Source organism: Bombina bombina, chromosome 7 (genome assembly GCF_027579735.1).
Source record: "Bombina bombina isolate aBomBom1 chromosome 7, aBomBom1.pri, whole genome shotgun sequence".
Lineage (NCBI taxonomy): Eukaryota > Metazoa > Chordata > Amphibia > Anura > Bombinatoridae > Bombina > Bombina bombina.
In genome coordinates, this window is record NC_069505.1 from 142,611,425 (window position 1) to 142,634,166 (window position 22,742).

General features: G+C 35.8%; 1 protein-coding gene across 1 annotated transcript in view; it reads left to right on the forward strand.

Moving 5' to 3' along the window:
• The window catches only part of SLC6A5 (solute carrier family 6 member 5), a 188,306-nt gene extending 168,571 nt beyond the window's left edge, over nucleotides 1-19,735 (forward strand). Inside the window, exons 14-15 of the mRNA XM_053689312.1 lie at nucleotides 9,890-10,057; nucleotides 19,548-19,735. Coding sequence (XP_053545287.1) covers nucleotides 9,890-10,057; nucleotides 19,548-19,703 — 324 coding nt within the window. The 3' untranslated portion in view covers nucleotides 19,704-19,735. The remainder of the gene's footprint in view (nucleotides 1-9,889; nucleotides 10,058-19,547) is intronic.
• Nucleotides 19,736-22,742: the final 3,007 nt, after the last annotated feature.

Below are 22,742 nucleotides of genomic sequence, written 5' to 3' on the forward strand. Positions count from 1 at the left end.
AAACATATTTGCAATGTACAAAAATGCTTATAGTTAAAGTTATCACTGTTTTAGTGTTAACATTTTTCTGTACACGTGCATTAGAAGCATAGCCAGATATTCTCAGTGCACCAACATTTTAAATACTGCAGCTGCTCAGAGTGGCAGTGGGTCTTTTATCATGTCAGCAATTAACAAACTGAATCATTACCAGATGGTACAAGCGTTTTATGCTCTCTGAGCAAGTGTTTTTTTTTTTTTTAAATGCTGGTGCACGGTGCATACTTAAATACACTTTTGAAACAGCTATAGCTTTTATTAGAAGCATATTTGCTAACACATGTATATTACAAAAATGCTTCTAATCAAAACTGAAATGTATCCATGTGGATTCCTATTTTGTCTGGCATGCCCCTTTAATATTTTTAAACAAAAAAGGAAACAATGCTCACACCAGGGTATTATAAGTACAAAAACTATATTTATGAAAATAGTATCAATTGCACTACATGTTAAAGAGACAGTAAACACCAAAAATGTAATTGATTAAAAAACATAGATAATCCACTTATTTACAATTCCCCAGTTTTGCATAAACAACACTGTTATAGAAATATACTTTTTACCTCTGTGATTACCTTGCATCTAAGCTTATGCTGACTGCCTCGTTATCTAGGATCTTTTGACAGACTTGCAGGCAGTTAGTGCTGACTCTTAAATAACTTCACGTGTGTGAGCACAATGTTATTTATATGAAACGCATGGATTAATGTCCTCTAGCTGTGAAAAACTGTCAAATGTATTCAGATAAGAGGCGGCCTTCAAGGGCTAATAAATTAGCATATGAGCCTAACTAGGATTAGTTTTCAACTAAGAATAACAAAAGAACAAAGCACATTTGCTGATAAAAGTAAATTACAAAGTTGTTTAAATTTACATGCCCTATCTGAATCATTAAAGTTTAATTTGGACTTTACAATCCATTTAATCAATTTATTAGCATATATACTAACAAAGATGAATATAATTAGATAAACAGATTTGAATGAATGAAACAAAACAAAATGTCTCCAATATCTTTGTAAAATGCTTTCAGATAAATAGAGCAGAGACTTATAATGCATTATACTCACAGAATACATTTGTGTATGTAGATAAGGGAATTCTACCTTATGAAATATGAACAGTCAGTGCACTGCTCTGTGTATTTTGAAATGAAAATTGCATCTAGATCTGTATTTATTATTTGACTGTGGTTAATGTATTTAGGGAGCATATTGTTTGCATTAAGAATGTATCATCAAATGTGCGATATATGAGCTGCATCTATAATATAAAATACAAATGTAAAAATTCTGTGGTCTTTGTTCAGTTGAGAGCAATACAATTGGTTTAACATGCATTGACAATGTTCTAGCTTGAAATTCACATTTAATATTCAACTGAATGATTTTGCCTGGCGCAGGCAGGCAAACTGACTCTTGCAAACCCCAATTACACAGCAAAATTGTGGTATTTTGTTCCAACTATGCTTCTCTTTTCACACAGAGCTTTACTTTCTATATTATGATTTTAATCCACAATAATTTAGTACAAGAAAATAATAAAATGAAAAAGAGTCAATGACAATTTTATTTAGTGTTACAGTAAGTAAGAATATTACAGACAAGTGTACACTTGTGTTGGAACACAGACACACACACACTGAAGTACACACTAGACATACACACTGTCACACACACTGAAGCACGCCTAAACACTACACATACACACTACACACACACACTGAAGTACACACTACACATACACATTACACATACACTGAAGTACACACTACACATACCACATACACTGAAGTACACACTAAACATACACATTACACACACACACACACACTGAAGCATACCTAAACACTACACATACACACTACACACACACAATGAAGTACACACTACACACACACTGAAGTACACACTAGACATACACACTGTCACACACACTGAAGCACGCCTAAACACTACACATACACACTACACACACACACACTTAAGTACACACTACACACACACTGAAGTACACACTAGACATACACACTGTCACACACACTGAAGCACGCCTAAACACTACACATACACAATACACACACACACTGAAGTACACACTACACATACACTGAAGTACACACTACACATACACATTACACACACACACACACACACACACACTAAAGCATACCTAAACACTACACATACACACTACACACACACACACTGAAGCATACCTAAACACTAAACAAACACACACACACACTGAAGCATACCTAAACACTACACATACACAAACACACTGAAGCATACCTAAACACTACACATACACAAACACACTACACACACACACACACACACACACACACTGAAGCATACCTAAACACTACACATACACACACACAGAAGCATACCTAAACACTACACATACACACTGTCACACACACTGAAGCATACCTAAACACTACACATACACACTACACACACACTGAAGCATACCTAAACACCACACACACACACACACACACACACACACTGAAGCATACCTAAACACTACACACTAACCAAATGATTCCTAAACACTACACACACACAAACACACTGAAGCATAACTAAACACTACACACCCACACACACTGAAGCATACCTAAACACTACACACACACACAAACACACTGAAGCATATATAAACACTACACACCCACACACACTGAAGCATACCTAAACACTACACATACACACTAAAGCATACCTTAACACTACACATACACAAATACACACACCTACACACATACAAGTACACCTATACATACACCTACACATAGACACACAAACCCACATACACACTAAACACATACACACCTATACTTACACATACAAATACACTAAACACACACAGACATACACATACATACATACATAGTATACACATACAAGTATGCCATACATACACCTACATACACACTAAACACTCTTACATAAACAGACATATACATATGAACACACAGACACACTACACACAAACATACACAAGTACATGCACATAAGTACATCTATACATACACCTACACACACAAACACACTAAACACACATATACCAATATATACATATTCACACATACACAAAGCACACACTACAAACACATATATACTCAAACACACACACCAGCACACCTATACGCTACACACACTGAACACACACATATACACCCACACACACGTGCAAACTACACACTACACTACACACACACAAACTCACCTATACCCACACACACATACAGGTAGATCAATACATACACCTACAAATCATGTACACACTAAACAAACAAATACCCATATACACATACACAACACACCCTTTAAACACACATATGCTTAAACTCACATATACAACACAAATGTATACACACATAGAAACACACACACATATACGTGCAATCACAAACTACACACCCTACATACAAACATACACCTATACACATATCTACACATCTGCACAAACACTACACACACTCATTACACTACACACAAACTACACATATATACAGACTTACAAATACACATACAAATACACACACATGACACACACAAGTACACATACACACACACACATACTCACCACATATATACAGACATACAGATACACACATTGACACACACAACTACACATATACACACACAACACATATATACAGACATACAAATACACACACAAGTACACATACACACACACACTACACATTTACAGACATACAAATACACACACAAGTACACATATACACACACTGTATGTATATATATATATATATATATATATATATATACACACACACACAAATAAACGCACACGCATATACAAACATAACAGATACATTATATTAGGAATGCATTAATCACGTAACAAACAAAAAGTGATTTATAAGCAACTCCTACACAATCATTGCCTGTCGTACACATTTTGTCACCTGATGGGCTGTCATTGTGGTTTACCTCATATAGGAATCCTCCAAATCATAAAGGGACATATTATCTTTATATTTCTGTTTTTTTCCTTCCGGTGCCAATCTCCTTTGTTATGACATATTTACTAACATACAATTGATCTGTGTGCCAGAGAGTTCTGTTCTAATCAAAACCTTGGGCGCTGCAACTGCCTCTGGGAACCTAACCATGGGTCCCACCCCCCACGACGTGCTGTAAAGGTTCTCATACAGAATGCGTGTGCGACGGATAATAATCTGACAGACAAATGTCCATCGGATAACAGTCCAGTCTGTCCAAGAACCTTTAAAAGCACCTTGTGGGGGGTGGGACCCATGGTTAGGTTCCCAGAGGTGGTTGCAGCGCCCAAGGCTCTGATTAGAACAGAACTCTCTGGAGTGTATCAGATAATGGTTTCATCTTGTTGCTAGTGCCTAGAGGAACAACAGGGAATCCCTGCTTATGTAATTCAGATACAAGACTGAAGAGTAAGCAGCGGTCCATTGAAATAGCGCTTGTTCATAAAGGGGAATCACACTCTCTTAGTTGTGCTGCACACTCGCTTGCATCTACTCCTGTCTGATATAAACAATGAATCTTGTGATTCATTATTTACATTGCAGTGTATGGTGAGCGAGTGCGCATGCGCGGGTTTCTCACACTCAGGAGCGTGCATTCCTCCCTACATAGAGAGCGGGTAGAACTGCTGTCTTTGTCACACACTCTCTGAAAAGGGAAATATTAGGGGGCGGAGGAACAAGAAGAACGAGGTGAAATAAAAAAGTTAAATTATAAAAAAAAAACACTAATGAAAAAATCGTAGCGATTTTACTTGCAATATAAAGATGTTATGAAATATTTTTTATAGACTTCATAACTTTACCATAACTTTAAATTGTTTACAAATAGGTCCCTTACCTTTTTTATCATTTTAAATAATGCTTTTCCAGTTGAAACCACCATTTATACTAAACATTTCTATACTGTAGTATTGGCTAAAGAAAAGCTATGCAAACAAAATGCATTATAAGAAACCAACCTCCCACTGGGTGTGAAAGAGAGTCCAGACTATTTGAAGAATGTTTCTGAATCAGCTTTAAAGGGCCATAATAGTGGAAAAATGACATGCTCTAATTTGGAGTATGTAATTTTAAAACTATTGACTCTAAACTATTGTGAGTTTAACTCCCTGCAAAGGCAAACTGCTGATCTGGAATGGAAACTGACGCTGATCCAATCAGCAGTGCTAGTTACACATCCGAGTTTTTTTTTTATAGCTAACCTCAGATGTTTTACCCTGAATTAGTAGAGGCATTGCTACAGGAGCACCTGACATCCCCCTGTATGGCTCATCTGTGAGCCACTTCCCTGCAAAACAGGGCTCGCAGTGTACAGAAAGTGTATGGATTTGCCTTTTACAAATATAGAGACAGGATTTTGTAGAAGGCTGCCACAATGATGTTGTACAGGAAAAAACTGCCACCACATTTTGTGCAGAAAGGCTGTGCAAACCCATATCCTCTAGGATAGACTAACCAATGGCGAAAGATGACTCGCAGTCGCAAAGAAGTAGCTCCTCTTGCCCCTATGTGGTTCTTGGCTTAGTTCTGTTTATTACAAACAGCCAGAAAGGGAGCTATTAAAATTGGAAGCCCCTCAATAAATGTCACCCTGGAGTCAAGGAAGGTCTTGTTACACCACTGGCGATAGCTGTTCACATTGGTTTGTCTTGTATAAAAATGATGGCCTGTCAGCATGATTAGTAAAACTTAATTTCCTCTATTTATTTACTTATATTTTTACTTATATATATATATTTTTAGGTAAATAATGTAAAAAATAAAGTTGTGCATTAATTACAGCACGGCAATAGCAGAGTAATTCTTACATTTCACACATTTATAATTTTAAACCGAAAACTGGGGCTTTAGTTCCAAGTATTTCTCACTCTATTAGATTTTATACTTCTCTGTGCTTTACTTTTTATTCACTTTTTCCCACTGATCTATTTATGTCAATAAAAATGATCCCTGTTTACTAGACTCTGACAAGCATAATAAAAATAATGTGAACCCAGATCCCAAGGCTTATTTATCATTTATTGTCTAAATGACAAGCAAAAGCCCACAACACAAGCTTTTTTTTTCTATCTGTAAATCTTTGATTACTATGACAAAAAAACTCTTTACAAAACTAAAAATATGCTACATTTTGAAGAACCTAATTTAATAATATATGTAGCCCAAATATGCAGATTGATCATTATATTATTTGTATTTGTTGCATTTAATATTGAAGATCAATAACATGATATGCTTTTAGATTGCATTCAAAATATCAATTGTTCACTATTTTCTAGACTAAGCAATTGGTTACAATTAGTGTTCCACATATATTTAAAGGACCAGTAAATACAGAAGATTTACATAATCAACAAATGCATGATAAGACAAAAGTCTTTCAAATAAGAAGTAGATTTGTTTTCTGACAAATTTCAAAGTTATGTCGATTTCTACTCCCCCTGTATCATGTGACAGCGATCAGCCAATCACAACTGCATATATATATATATATATATATATTCTGTGAATTCTTGCACATGCTCAGTAGGAGCTGGTGACTCAAAAAGTGTAAATATAAAAAGACTGTGCACATGTTGTTAATGGAAGTAAATGGGAAAGTTGTTTAAAATGGCATGCTCTATTTGAATCATGAAAGTTTAATTTTGACTTAAGTGTCCCTTTAAAGTGATCGTAAAGGAATAGAAAGGTTAACATTTAAATGTGCATAAGTGCATTTAAATTTGATAGCAGCAATTTTGCAATATACTTCCAGTAAAAGGTTATTACTTTTAATCTGCTGCATACACACATATGCTGTGGGCATCCATGCACCAGTATTTAAACACCACACCTCTTCAGAGAGTCAGCAGTGGTTTGTATAACACAAATTATGGGTTCTATTTATCAAACAGAGTGCTGACGAGGTTTGCAGTGATGAACCATATCTGCTCAGCCTCACTGTGAACGAGCAGCATACGATGCCTGCAGTTAACATTGCACAAGCCGCTATTCCGAATCTACTATTGCAGCTTTATGAATGGAGTTGCATGTCTTCACTAAAGCAATGCACACCGCCACCAGTACTCTGAGCAGGCATGGTGCTTAAATATTGATGCACAGCCCTCACAGGATATGTGCATATTCAGCTAGAAAACAGTAACTTTTACTAGAAGCATTTTTACTAATGGAAGTAGATTTAAAAAATGCTTCTGTTTTAAATTTAAATGTCCCCATGTACAATTCATTTTTGACCTTTCTTTCCCTAAAAATGGAATGCATCATAAAACATTTAGGGCTAGATTACAAGTGGAGTTCTAATTTATTGCGCGCACGTAAACAAGCAAATTTCGCAAGTCGCATTTTTTAAAATAAAAACAAACATCACAAAGCAGTTTTTAGGGGTTAAAGTTGGCAGGTGAGGGGTGTTAGAAAGAAAACGGCACTGAAAAATGCCTTTACATTGCGGTCTATGGGAACTGTGTGTTCCCAGTAAATATATATGTATATGCTTATACAGTATATATATATATATATATATATATATATATATATATGTGTGTTAATATGTGAATATATACATAGTAACATATAAATATATATGGATATAAGCATATACATATATATTTAAATTGGCTGCCCATCGCTGCACGACTTACCCCCTCCGCTGCGCTTAGGTTCTGTGCCATGTATGACGGTATCAGAACGAGGCTCCAGTTGGATATTTTTATTGGATATTTTTATTGGAGAAAGCGATATTTTGTGCTCCACTTGTAATCTAGCTCTTAAAGGGCAATTATAGGGAAAAAAGAAATTACAAATGCTAATTTGTATGCCATTTTTGAAACTAGCAACCTTGTAATGCTACGTGTTTCACCCCTTTGCAATTAAAGTACAGCTAGGGAGCTGCAAAGAATTACTGACACTTATAACAGTGCTAGTTACACAGAAGTGACATGTGACTAGTGCTGCTAATCGGGTCAGCATCAGTGGCAGTTCTGCTGGGGACCAGCAGTTCTCAGCAGCTCTCGAGCAGTAATTTAATTCTAGGCTAGATTACAAGTGGCGCGATGTTAGCGTGTGCACAATATTAAGAATTGCGCCTGTGTTAACTTGCGGGTGTATTACAAGTTGAAAGTAAAGGATAAAAAGGTATTGGACATATGACAAGGTATTTGAATGGAAAGGGCTATAATGTATATATACAACATATACATGTGCAAGTATGTATATAAACATCTGTATATATGTGTATACATGTGAATTTAAGTGTGTATATATACATGTATACACATATACATATATATATATACAGGTATATATACACACACAAACACACATATGCATACATACATTCATACAAACATATATATATATATATATATATATATATATATATATATATATATATATATATATATATATATATATATATATATATATACATACACACACACACTTAAATACCTTAACAAGAAAAAACATTTTTATTCCATTTTAATATTTAATAATGTGTTTTACTGTGTATGTACTGTAAATATTTTACATTCCAATGTTCTTCACATATGATTACGTGTTCTATGTATTTTCAAATAGATATTCCTATGCATATCTGTATATAACTAAACAATATATATATATATATATATATATATATATATATATAGGTAAAGATATATATATATTACAAAACATACACTAGATATGTATAGAAATATGTATTTAAAAATAAATTTTCTTCTGTGTGAAAAACATATATTCATAGTTATCTTTGGGTTAGCGCAGTTGGTTTAACTCCTGTTGGGTTAGCGCGCGAGCATGAATGGTTTAGTGGCAGTGGATGAAATGCGTGGTAGCTGTTAAAATGCATGGCATCACTAGAACACTATGCATATGTTGGGAACTGCACATGCAATGTTGTGTTCACTGTATGGGAAGTGATTTGGATGGCAGGGGGTTATTTTAATTTCTAGAAAACTTTAAAGAACAAAAAAGGAACACTGAGATTATGGTATATTTGTTGTAAAATAAGATTATAATGACATTATGTACAGATATATTTTATTGATAAATAATGTTGACAGATAAATAAACATACAACTTACATACACAATTTGAAATGACCAAACAAGAAAAGCTATTAGACAAAAAGTTTTTTTTAACATCTTTACATAAGTTTTGATAGGAAGGGCAGAAGAAAGAGGGCGAAAGGGAAGAGAGAGAGAAAAAAGTGAGATTAGTTCTAATGCTGACTAAAAAATATCACATGAACATTTCTAGGTAAAAAAGGAAGATATTTTACCTCAAAAATTCTTCAGCTCACCACAGTGAGTGCTTTAGGTACTTATTTTCGTCTCATCTGCATGGTAAAAAACCCCTGCTATCATCAGTTCACACTTTGCTTTACTGTGGTCTCTTAGGATATTGCCATGCTCTTGCAAGGTTTCATAGTAAACATCCTTAAACCCAAGTAGGAAAATAAAATGACTGTGTCTACACAAGCCAGATGCATGCTCCGTTGCAAGTCCCGGGACAAGCATCTTGATTGGATGCTTAAAGTCTCATACAATTGGAGGTGGATATTTAGGGAATTCTGAGGTAAAATTGCTCCTTTTTTATTGAGATGCTATTGTACTATTTTATAGTCTGCTTTTTACAGAAATCCTTTATCACTTTCAAGACGGTTGAGAAGCAATATATCCTTGTGATAATACCTTCCCTATATATGGTACAAATATTCTTTTTAATACCATTTTACATATCTCTATGTTCATGCATAACTATGGCTGCAGTTACTAAGTTAATATGTACATTTTCTTTTTTTAGTTTATCCTCTGCTTCAGTCTGTACCAATGGGAACCCATGACATACGGCACTTACCACTACCCCACTTGGTCTATGGTTCTTGGTTGGTTGATGTTGTCCTGTTCTGTGATATGGATTCCAATCATGTTTGTGATAAAAATGTATTTGGCACCGGGCACATTTATTGAGGTAATACCCAAGATCTTATACTGCTGTTTTCCTGTTATGAATGTGAAGTACTTAGCACCAGAATTAATTTACACTGTTACAATCCCTAATGTCTGGGCATTGCAAGCAGTTATATTATGGGTTTCAATATGCACTAGAACAGTTGATATAGATATATATATATATATATATATATATATATATATATATATATATATATATATATATAAGGTTATAACACACTCTATCATGCAAATACTATTGCCAAACAGTGTCTCACCTTTACCAGGATATATACTCAATCCAATGTTTCTGTACCACAGTGTTTATGTATAATTGTTCATTTGGGATTTTTAGGGTTGCAAACTGGCAATTTAACAGAGATTAAAATAACTCAAATAGAAGCTCAATTTATTTTAATGGCTAATAAACCAATAATTGTTCCTTTATGATGCCAGGAATTTGTTTTCTTACAATTTTATGCAAAATTTTACTCATCAAATTACACTTTCAAAAAAAGTATCCCCAACAAGATTAAAGTAATTCTCGTTATTACTAGGACATTCACATACACCCACCTCTCCTTGTGAAGGTGAATCAAATTACTATCATCAGATAATTATAATCTGTTTGCAATCATGATAATGGATTTTTTTTTGTAGGTAGACTTGCATTCTTATGAGAATTATCATAAACAAAAAATTCAATTACCTTGATGCTTAGGTTAGAGGGTTGAGTAATTAAGAAAAAATAGCCTTTTCATGTGGAACCTTGGTTAAAACTATTTAAAGTAATATGTGATATTGTTCACCTATAACTTGTCAATTAAAAACAAACAACATAATGTTATAGTATAACATAAGGCAGGCACAAATAATTAAAGGGACAGTCTAGACCTAATACATAATTTTTATTACTTATTGTTACATACCAGAGAAGCATCCTGCACCTGGTCCCACATCTATAAGCTTGTATGAAGTACATGAAGCATTTAACTATTCATAGTTTGTTGCCAAAAATGGCCACTAAGCTTCGTCCACCTCATGATCAACTCTTAGATAAGTTTTCCTACTCACACACACTTATTTGTGCATGTGCAATTTGAAATAGCTATCTGAAAAATATTAAATATGCACTGCTAAACTGTCATACAAAAAATAGCTAACTGGACAAGAAATCAGTAGGAAGAGCTTGGCGGCCATTTGCAGCTGCTAACAAGCAATGATTATTTAAAAGTTTCATGTACTTCTTACAAGCTTATAGATGTGGAACCCATTGCAAATTGCATGTCTGGTATGTAACAATAAGTGTTAAAAAATAGGTATTGGGTCTTCTAGCCCAGGGCTTCTTAAACAAAAAACCTTCATGGGAGTTTGATACTGTATTCTAAGAGTAGCTACCAGTATTCTCGCTTACAACTCCTAAAAAGATAGGCCTCCTACCATAACTGCTAGACACGTACCTTCTCTGCAGGGCTCCCTCTTCTCTCCTGAGCAGCACAGAGGAAGTGACATATGAATACTTCCTCCCATCGCTGCCACGGAGGAGGGAAGAGGGAGTGCTGGGAGGAAGCAGGCAGCCGGCCAGCGCTTGGAGTGTGTGCCCTGTGCGATGGCACAGGTCGCACACCCCTAAGGGACATATTTAACAAGGTGCGGACGGACATGATCCAATATTGCGTATTGGATTGGGTTGATTTCTTGCGAGTTCTGTCCATCTCCTCAGAGCAGGCGGACAGGTTATGGAGCAGCGTTTTTTACACGATTTTGGTATCACATACACAGCACTGCATAGAAGTGCGTAACGTATATTTCACCCATTGGCCGCTATTTTTACTCCCATAAATTAACATAGAACTGCTTCGCAAATCGGTATCACATATTCAGCGCAAGGACTTACGTGGCGAAAATGGAGAAATTTTACTCCATTTTCACCTCGCCACACATAGGCAGGCTCAGCAAGCCTTGCGCTTAGTATGTGAGCACCATAACTCCCGGAACTGCCTGAAAATATTAACTAACACCTAGCACATGCACAATATCTATCTACCTGTCAACCATAATCCCCCACCGCAATAACTAATAAAGTATATTAACTCCTAATCCGCCATTAAACCACATCGGAACTAATAATAAAAGAATTAACCCCTAAACCGACAACCCCCAACACTGCAATATACCTTATTAAACTATTAACCCCTAATCCAATATTCACACACATCGCAAACTACCTAATAAAAGTATTAACTCCTAAATCCGCCAACCCCAACATCGCAAACTACCTATTAAAACTATTAAGCCCTAATCCGCCATTAACCCACAACACAATAAACCTAATAAAACTATTAACCCCTAATCCGCCAAACCAACACAACGCAATAATGCTAATAAATCTATTAACCCCTAAACCGCAAAACCCCACAACGCAAATAACTAATCACTAAGACCCCTAACCTAACACCCCCTAAATTAACCCCATTACATAAATTAAGATAATAGTAAATTACAATTAAAATAAAAAACCTAACATTACTTTAAAAATAAAAAAAAATAGTTTAAATTAAGCTAAAATTACAGAAACTAAAAAAAGTCTAACATAAAATAATAAGCAAAATTATCAAAAGTAAAAACATTATACCTAATCCCTTTTAAAATAAAAAAGCCCCCCAAAATAAAAACACCCCCTAATCTAATACTAAACTACCAATAGCCCTTAAAAGGGCCTTTTGTAGGGCATTGCCCTAAGTTAAACAGCTCTTTTCCTTAAAAAAAGACTAAGTCCCCCCTCTAACAGTATAACCCCCCACGACCAAACCCCCCAAAATAAAAAAACCTAATACTAAGAAATCCTAAACTACTCATTGCCCCTAAAGGGGCATTTGTATGGGCATTGCCCTAAAAGGGGCATTCAGCTCTTTTTCAATTGCCAAAAATCTAAAAAATACCCCCCCCACCAAAAAAAAGCCTAACTCTAACCCCCAGATAGGTACTCACGGTTCCTGAAGTCCGGCGGAGAAGGTCCTGTTCCAGGTGGTGAAGTCTTCTTCCAAGCGGCCAACATCTTCTTCCAAGCGGGGACCTATTCTTTCTTCATCCAGGACAAAGCCGGCACGGAGCAGAGATGATGGCGGACTAGGACCGGCGACCGCGGAGCCATGGAGCGTGGAGGATCCTCTTCATACGATCGACGCTGTACACTGACTATTGAATGCAAGGTACGCAATTAAAAATGGCGTCCCTTGCATTCCTATTGGCTGATTTGATTCTTCAAATTCAAATCAGCCAATAGGATAAGCGCTACTGAAATCCTATTGGCTGATTTGAACATTATTATTTTATGTAATGTTAGACTTTTTTATTTTCTGTAGTTTTAGCTTAATTTAAACTTAGTTGTTTTTTTTTTAAAGTTAATGTTAATGTTAGGTTTTTTATTTTAATTGCAATTTAGTATTATTTTAATTTATGTAATGGGGTTAATTTAGGGGGTGTTAGGTTAGGGGGCTTAGTGATTAGTTATTTGTGTTGTGGGGTTTGGCAGTTTAGGGGTTAATAGATTTATTAGCATTATTGCGTTGTGTAGGTTTGGTGGATTAGGGGTTAATAGTTTTAATAGGTAGTTTGTGATGTTGGGGTTGGCGGATTTAGGGGTTAATACTTTTATTAGGTAGATTGCGATGTGGGTGAATTGCGGATTAGGGGTTAATAGTTTAATTAGGCTTATTGCGTTGTGGGGGGTTGTTGGTTTAGGGGTTAATACTTTTATTATTAGTTCCAATGTGGGTTTGATGGCGGATATTGGGGGTTTTACGTGTCGGGTTTATTTTTGGGAGGCGGGTTAGACTTTTATAGGAAAGTTGAAATTTTTTTTATTTACTTAGGCGCCGGCAGTTTCTAAAGTGCCTTAAGTCACTGGCGGCTCCAGAAATATGTATTTACGGTCATTTCTGGACATCGCTAGTTTAACTGACTTACGGCACTTTATGAACTGCCGATGGGGTTTAATGCATACCCCGATGTGCGAGGTGAAATTACGAGCGGTGCGGGTTTCAGTGCTTGCACTGAAGCCTGCGCCGTATATATGCAATCACACCCTAAATGTTATGCTGACTTGCATTGGATTTTAAAGGGGCAAATAAGTCAAACATAAACCTTAATGATTCAGATAGAACATGTGATTGTTGATAATTGTTTTAGCATTGTTGTATTGATCAAATAAAGTAGGGACACACATAAAGATTTTTTTTTCTTCACAGCTGTATTTTTTTATGAAGGATTACTCCTTTCTGGTGCTCTTCTTTAGGTGGCTTTCAAGGTCATATCTTGAAAAATCAAATCTGTGGCACACAAAATAAAGTGTTAACAGGTTTTATAAATTATATATATATAAATACTGGCGTTCAAAAGTTTGGTGTCACTTCTCCATGAATACAAACATGAAATGAGTTTGAATAGGAAATGTAGTCATTGGCAAAGTTCAAAATAATGAATTTTAAGTGAAATAATAATTGTGTCCTTCAAACTTTGAATCCTCCACGTACAGCAATTACAGCCTTGCAGACCTTTGGCATTTAGTTGTCAATTTGTTGAGGTTATCTGAAGAGATTTCACACTAAGCTTCCTGAAGCACATCCCTTAAGATAGATTAGCTTGATGAGCACTTCTTCCCTCAACAGCTCAATAGGGTTGAGATCTAGTGACTGTGCTGGCCTTCCATAAAAGACAGGGTAGCAGCTGACTTCTTCCCTAAATGGTTCTTGCATAGTTTGGAGCTGTGATTTGGATCATTTTCCTGTTGTAGGAGGAAATTGTCTCCAATCAAGCGCCATCCACAGGGTATGGCATGGCATTGGAAAATGGAGTGATAGCCTTCCTTCAAGGTCCCTTTTAACCTGTATAAATCTCTGACTTTACCACCACCAAAACACTCCCAGACCGTCACATTGCCTCCTCCATGCTTGACTGATGGCGTCAAGCACCCCTCCAGCATCTTTTCATTTGGTCTGCGTCTCACGAATGTTCTTCTTTGTGATCCAAATGCTTAAAACTTAGATTTGTCTGTCCATAACACTTTTTCTAGTCTTCCTCTATCCAGTGTCTGTGCTCTTTTGCTCATTTTAGGGTCAGATTACGAGTGGAGTGCAAATGTTTACGCGTGATCGATAAGGGGTTTATTGTGAGTGTTTGCTTTTGTTAGGCTTATCGCTCGTATTAGGAGTTGAGAGTAAATGCAATCGCATGAGCCTAATCACGATTTACGCTAGAATGATTGCTGCGACTTTAGAACTCTGGTTAACTGTTTTGCAAAACTAAAAAGTTACACAAAACACATCAAAATACATTACAAAGTACAGTTCCACTAATAATAACACTATATAATAAAATGATTTAAAAACAAATATTGCACACAAAAGTTATAAAGGTTCAAAGATATGGGATCTCAAGTGTTCGAGAAAAAAATGCAGGCAAAGGGATTTAACATAGAGATACATTCATGTCTAAAAATGTGTGTGTGTGTGTGTATATATATATATATCTGTATATGTATACATAATCTCACAAAAGTGAGTACATCCCTCACATTTTTGTAAATATTTTATTATATCTTTTCATGTGACAACACTGAAGAAATGACACTTTGCTACAATGTAAAGTAGTAAGTGTACAGCCTGTATAACAGTGTACATTTGCTGTCCCCTCAAAATAACTCAACACAAAGCCATGAATGTCTAAACCATTGGCAACAAAAATGATGCACAAGAAAACCAGCAAACAGTTTGCTGAAGACAAGCAGACTAAGGACATAACAGTGTACATTTGCTGTCCCCTCAAAATAACTCAACACAAAGCCATGAATGTCTAAACCATTGGCAACAAAAATGAGTACACCCTTAAGTGGAAATGTCCAAATTGGGTCCATTTAGCCATTTTGTCTCCCCGGTGTCATGTGACTCGTTAGTGCTACAAGGTCTCAGGTGTGAATGGGGAGCAGGTGTGTTAAATTTGGTGTTATCGCTCTGACACTCTCTCATACTGGTCACTGGAAGTTCAACATGGCACCTCATGGCAAAGAACTCTCTGAGGATTTTAAAAAAGAATTGATACTCTACGTAAAGATGGCCTAGGCTATAAGAAGATCCTGAAACTGAGCTGCAGCACAGTGGGTAAGACCATACAGTGATTTCACAGGACAGGTTCCACTCAGAACAGGCCTCGCCATGGTCGACCAAAGAAGTTGAGTGCACGTTCTCAGCGTCATATTCAGAGGTTGTCTTTGGGAAATAGATGTATGAGTGCTGCCACCATTGCTGCAGAGGTTGAAGGGGTGAGGGGTCAGCCTGTCAGTGCTCAGACCATACGCCGCACACTGCATTAAATTGGTCTGCTTGGCTGTTGTCCCAGAAGGAAGCCTCTTCTAAAGATGATGCACAAGAAAACCAGCAAACAGTTTGCTGAAGACAAGCAGACTAAGGACATGGATTACTGGAACCGTGTCCTGTGGTCTGATGAGACCAAGATAAACTTATTTGGTTTAGATGATGTCAAGCGTGTGTCGTGGCAACCAAGTGAGGAGTAAAAAGACAAGTGTGTGTCTTGCCTACAGTCAAGCATGGTGGTGGGAGTGTCATGGTCTGGGCCTGCATCAATGCTGCCGGTACTGGGGAGCTACAGTTCATTGAGGGAACTATGAATGCCAACATGTACTGTGACATACTGAAGCAGAGCATGATCCCTTCCCTTCGGAGACTAGGCCGCAGGGCAGTATTTCAACATAACGACCCCAGACACACATCCAGGACGACCACTGCCTTGCTAAAGAAGCTGAGGGTAAAGGTGATGGATTTGCTGAGCATGTCTCCAGACCTAAACCCTATTGAGCATCTGTGGGGCATCCTCAAATGGAATGAGGATGGGGAAGCGCAAGGTCTCTAACATCCACCAGCTCCGTGATGTCTTCAAGGAGGAGTGGAAGAGGACTCCGATGGCAACCTGTGAAGCTCTGAACTCCATGCCCATGAGGGTTAAGGCAGTGCTGGAAAATAATGTTGCAAATGCAAAATGATATATGTGAGCGCCTGTGTATAAAACACTGGCTTAAGATCTTATTGTGTGGCAATAATTTAAAATCTATAATAAGTTAAACCATTCCATATAAATAATGATTATTTAATTCACCAATGCAAACTACTCCAAGCAAACAATCAATTTATTTTCTTAAAAAAATGATAATAATATAAATAAAATGTTTACTTCATAAGATTCACTTATGTAGGCTTTTAGATATATTGGTACCAATATTTACAATATTTGATATTAACAAGTAGCTAACAAATTAATCTGAACTTATTGGTCCTAAACACACACATAAATTCTAAAAAGTTGTTTAAAAATTCAATATTGTTTTAATAATACTAAATAATGTTGTTCTGAAAAATATTTGAGGTTTCTACGACACAAAGCAACAGATGTTAAAAAACAGAGATGTAGCGTTATATTTCAAAAGAACATCGCTAACAACAAACAATGTTGCTAAATAATGTTTAAAATCCAATGAATATATTATGTATTCATACCAAGTTGTTCCATAAAACATATAATGAGAGTATAAGCAATCAAACTTTTTTCAGGGTACTTATTAGTGTCTTTACAGATATTCAAGTTTGTTGTTTTTAAACAGGTTACTCTCTAGTTTGCCATAATGTTTGTGGTGTATGTTCAGATATTCACAATATATGGGCCCAATTTGGACATTTCCACTTAGGGGTGTACTCACTTTTGTTGCCAACGGTTTAGACATTATTGGCTGTGTGTTGAGTTATTTTGAGGAGACAGCAAATTTACGTTGTTATACAGAGTGTACACTCACTACTTTACATTGTAGCAAAGTGTCATTTCTTCAGTGTTGTCACATGAAAAGATATAATAAAATATTTACAAAAATGTCAGGGGTGTACTCACTTTTGTGAGATACTGTATATGTGTTTTTATTAATTTACAGACATATACACATATAAACACATACATACATATGTACCCACATAATATATGTGTGCAGTGGAGTCCTTTGCAGTTAAGCAGATGAAAAACATGAAAAATATTTTTTATGCAATATTCATATTTAATAAAAGTTTTAACTATGTGTTTACTGAAAATATTTCACATTCCAAAGTCCTGTACATAGCAGAATATGTTCTAAGTATTTATAAATAGATATTCCTATATAAATATATATATACTGTATATATATATATATATATATATATATATATATATATAAAAGCTAATGTGCGCTGGTATTACAAATTAACAGCAATGCGAACGCGAGATTGCTGGGAAGCACTGCATCACTAGAGCACGCTTTCATAGGATCCATTGGGGGCCTCGTTCTGATGCATGCATCAGAATCTGGCATAGTGAAGGGGGTAAGTCCTGCAGCGATGGACAGCAAATATAAATATATATATTCATGTGTTAATATGTGTATATACACATATTAACACACACACACACACACATATATATATTATATATACAGTATATATATATATATATATATATATATATATATATATATATATATATATGTGTGTGTACAAGGAACACGCAGTTCCCATAGACCGCAATGTAAAGGCACTTTTCAGTGCCGTTTTTTTCTAACATCCCACTCCCACCAACTTTAGACCTCTAAAACTGCCTAGTGCAGTTGCTTTTTATTAAAAAAAAAAGCTACATTTTTCTTTAAATAAAAAAACTACAATGCCCTCTATTTTGAGGGCATTTGGGGCACTTTAAGAAAATTAACCAGAGATCGGATCACTAATTGCGAGCTTGCGGTAGCAATAACTAGACACTTGTATAATTATCGCGCACCCACAAACGGGCAGATTTGCCCGATTGCCGGCGCGTGATAATTTAGCCCTCCACTTGTAATCTAGCCTATATTGTACAAAAAAACAACACATCAGATATATGTAAAAATATATATTTAGGAATAAATAGAACATATTCTTCTATGTGAAGGACATTGGAATGTAAAATATTCATATTTTCATGTCAGGTTAGCGCACTTGAGAATATGCGATTAGGTTTGCGCGCGAGAGAGGGGTGTTTTTTGCCACTTATTTTGCTCCATTGGCTTCTGAGGCGGAATATGTGAACTCTCACACAATATTGTAAGTTTGCTTTTTGCGCTCATCAGGTTAGCACACGTACACATTTTTTACTTTCAACTCATAATATGAGTGCAACCTGACGCGCGCAAAAGCTTACTTCAAGAGCAATTAACGCTCAAGCGGAAGCGTTAATTAGCACACCACTTGTAATCTGGCCCTTTATCTTTTTATTGTCCAGTGTGAGATATAGCTCGCATTCGCATTGTTGACAATTTGTAATTCCAGCGCACGCCCCACTTGAAATATGGCTCTTAGTGTTTAAGGTTCCTTTAAAAAAAACATATCATTAATAATTTGTAGAGTGTTATAACATATTGATTTAATTTTTCCTCTTCATTTCAGAGACTCAAGTTGGTGTGCTCTCCTCAGCCGGATTGGGGCCCATTCTTGGCCAAACACCGCGGCGAACGCTACAAGAACATGACCGATCCATTGGGAACATCTTCCCTTGGTCTTAAATTACCACCTAAGGATTTTGAGCTAGGGACCCAATGCTAGTAAACCTGGTCTCTGTACCACTATAGTACAGCTTCTCTTCATCCATATTCCCATCCCTCTTTCTTCTAGTTTCCTACAGTGCAGGTGGTTGTTTAGAAAAACAGTAGGTTTTCCTGTTGCATGCTGTAGCAAACACCTAGACTGACCACCACGTGCACTGTTGTGCTTCTCTGTAGTGTCCATCACTCCACATATTACTGCAAAACTAACAGCAATGCATTTGAATAGTGTTGTTCAGTAATATACGCTAAAGGTTCTTGATAAGGTCTTTGAAGCAGTAGCATTCTATTCCATGATATAAATATCTATTATTAGAAAACAAACTTCTTAAAGCACCCAAAAATCATATATCCAATAAAATGTTTTATGTATATAATAATTCTTACATATGTATTAATCCTGCCTAAGTGGTCATCATTTCCTCTAAATATTAAAATGTCAGCGCCTCTATGCAGAAACACATAACTTACACTGTCAACACAGAGGAGGAACCTAAGGGAGGACAAAACAGGTTGACTGTAATGGCTTAGGATATTTTCTACCTAACACAGGAACATCAGGGAGTTTTTAAGGACTGTAGTTCTTGTTAATGCAATGCAATTACCACTGAAGCAGGAAAAAACTGCACTTCTAATTATTTTATACATAAAATATGTTTAAAGCTCCTTAATAATTTGCTGCTCAGATATTGAGGCCTATGTATCAAAGGTCTTGCGGACCTGATCCGACAGTGCAGATCAGGTCCGCAAGACCTCGCTGAATGCGGAGAGCAATACGCTCTCCGTATTCAGCATTGCACCAGCAGCTCTTGTGAGATTCTGGTGCAACGCCGCCCCCTACAGACTTGCGGCCAATCGGCCGCCAGCAGGGGGGTGTCAATCAACCTGATTGTACTCGATCGTATTGAATGGTGGCGATTCCTGTCCGTCTGCTCAGAGCAGACAGACAGGGTTATCGAGCAGCGGTCTTTAGACCGCTGCTTCATAACTGCTGTTTCTGGTGAGTCTGAAGATTAGCCAGAAATACGGGCCCCATACGGAGCTTGATCAATGGGCCTCAAAGTCTACACCAATGAAAAATCCAATGGTACAGGATTTGTGTAAAGTTGTCACATTCTGTTCTTTATCTTTGTATCCTTTGTTGATAATTAAAGGGACTCTCAAGTCAAAATTAAACTTTCATTATTCAGATAGAACATGTAATTTTAAAAACCTTTCCAATTTAGCTCAATTAACAAAATGTGCACAGTCTTTATATATTTATGCTTTTTGAGTCACCATCTCCTTTTGGACATGTGCAAGAACATACATATATGCATTTATGATTGGCTGATGGCTGTCACATGATAGAGGGGGAGTAGAAATAGACATAATTTTGAAATTTGTCAGAAAAAAAATCTGCTACTCATTTGAAGTTCTGACTTAGTGCTATTGCATTGTCTTTGTATCATGCATTTGTTGATTATGCAAATCTACTGTATTTGCTGGTCCTTTAACTCATTTCTATGAGATATTTCTGAGGAAGGATTGAGAGTGTGCATGTTTCTTGATCACTATATGACAATGTTTAAAACAATGTTATAAATGTAGTTCTAAAATCACATCCATGCTTCTGAGCCTATCTCAGTATGCTCTCATCAAAAAGCTAGGTTCATTAAAACATAACAAGAAAAATAGGTACATTTGATAAAAAAAAGTAAATTACAAAAGTTTAATTTTGACTTATATGTCCCTTTAATGGGACGATATCAACAAGGTATTTAAAGGCCCTAAAAGTAAGGATGTTCCAGTGTAAAAATATTGTTACCAGAAGCAGATTAAAACAAAATTTATATCTGACAAATAATCTAATGCCCTCATCTATTCTGCTCAACTTGATTTTAGCAATAATGTAGATATAATTGGAGTGTCCTTGCAAATGCTACATACATTATTTATACAGTGCTTAGGATAACCCCCAATCAATGAGACAACCTTTTTAGGTTGCAGTCCTGTTGCTCACTGCGAGAGATAAAACTTTTGCACCATGAGCTCTGGATATATATGGATTAAAATATGTCTTATTATTATTATTATTAATAATAAAATATGTCTCTGGTTTATGTCCCTTTAAACCAGAGTGTTAAAAAGTATTCCTTACTACAAACTTGTATTGAACTAATCTGCATTGCATTGATGTGTTAATGTAATTTTTACTATAGAATGGAACATTAAACATATCTCAACCAAAATGCTATAGTTAGATAACCAAATATAAATACAGCCCTTTCAATGTAAAGCAAAATATAAAATATTAATAAAAAAAATAATAAATAGATGCAAACTATATAAATAATAAAAAAATGGATAATAAAGATCCAGGAATCCATCAGACTAAGGAATGCATTGCGCGCCCTACAGGTTTCATTTAAATATTTTTGTTATATTTGTTATATAAATGCACAATAAATCTCTTTGTCTTCCACTGTGACTCATGTAGCGTGAGTCCCTGTCAAACATCTGAGTTTGATGCATTACAGAGTTTGAACTTATTTGCATTTTAAACAGAAATACATTTTATATTTTACATAATCTCCTCCAAAAGCCATTATATAATTTGTGCCTAATTTTATATACTCACTGTATTGTGTACATTTATTAAGAGTAACAGTTATTTGCCGTGTTGTTCAGTAATGAAACCCTCACTTAACTGTCTTTATATAACTTCTAAATGTATTCTACTTTAATGTGTGAATTATAGAATCCCCAATCCGTCTATATATTATATATATAGTATATACTTGTTTAAAGACACATTCTCTCTCTTATGCCAAGCCATATGCAGATGTAAATATTGTTCTAATTTTCCCTGGCTGCTATTGATATTAGACAAACATTTATTAATGATGCTACATACATTACTATAGAATTCTGTGTTAGGTGTGTAAGTATAGTGTCTATTAGCTATTAATGAAAAATAGTTGTGTGTGTGTATGTATTAGTTTATTTGTACTGTTGTTGTCTAAGAAATGTAGTAATAGATTACAAAGGGTGAGCTGCT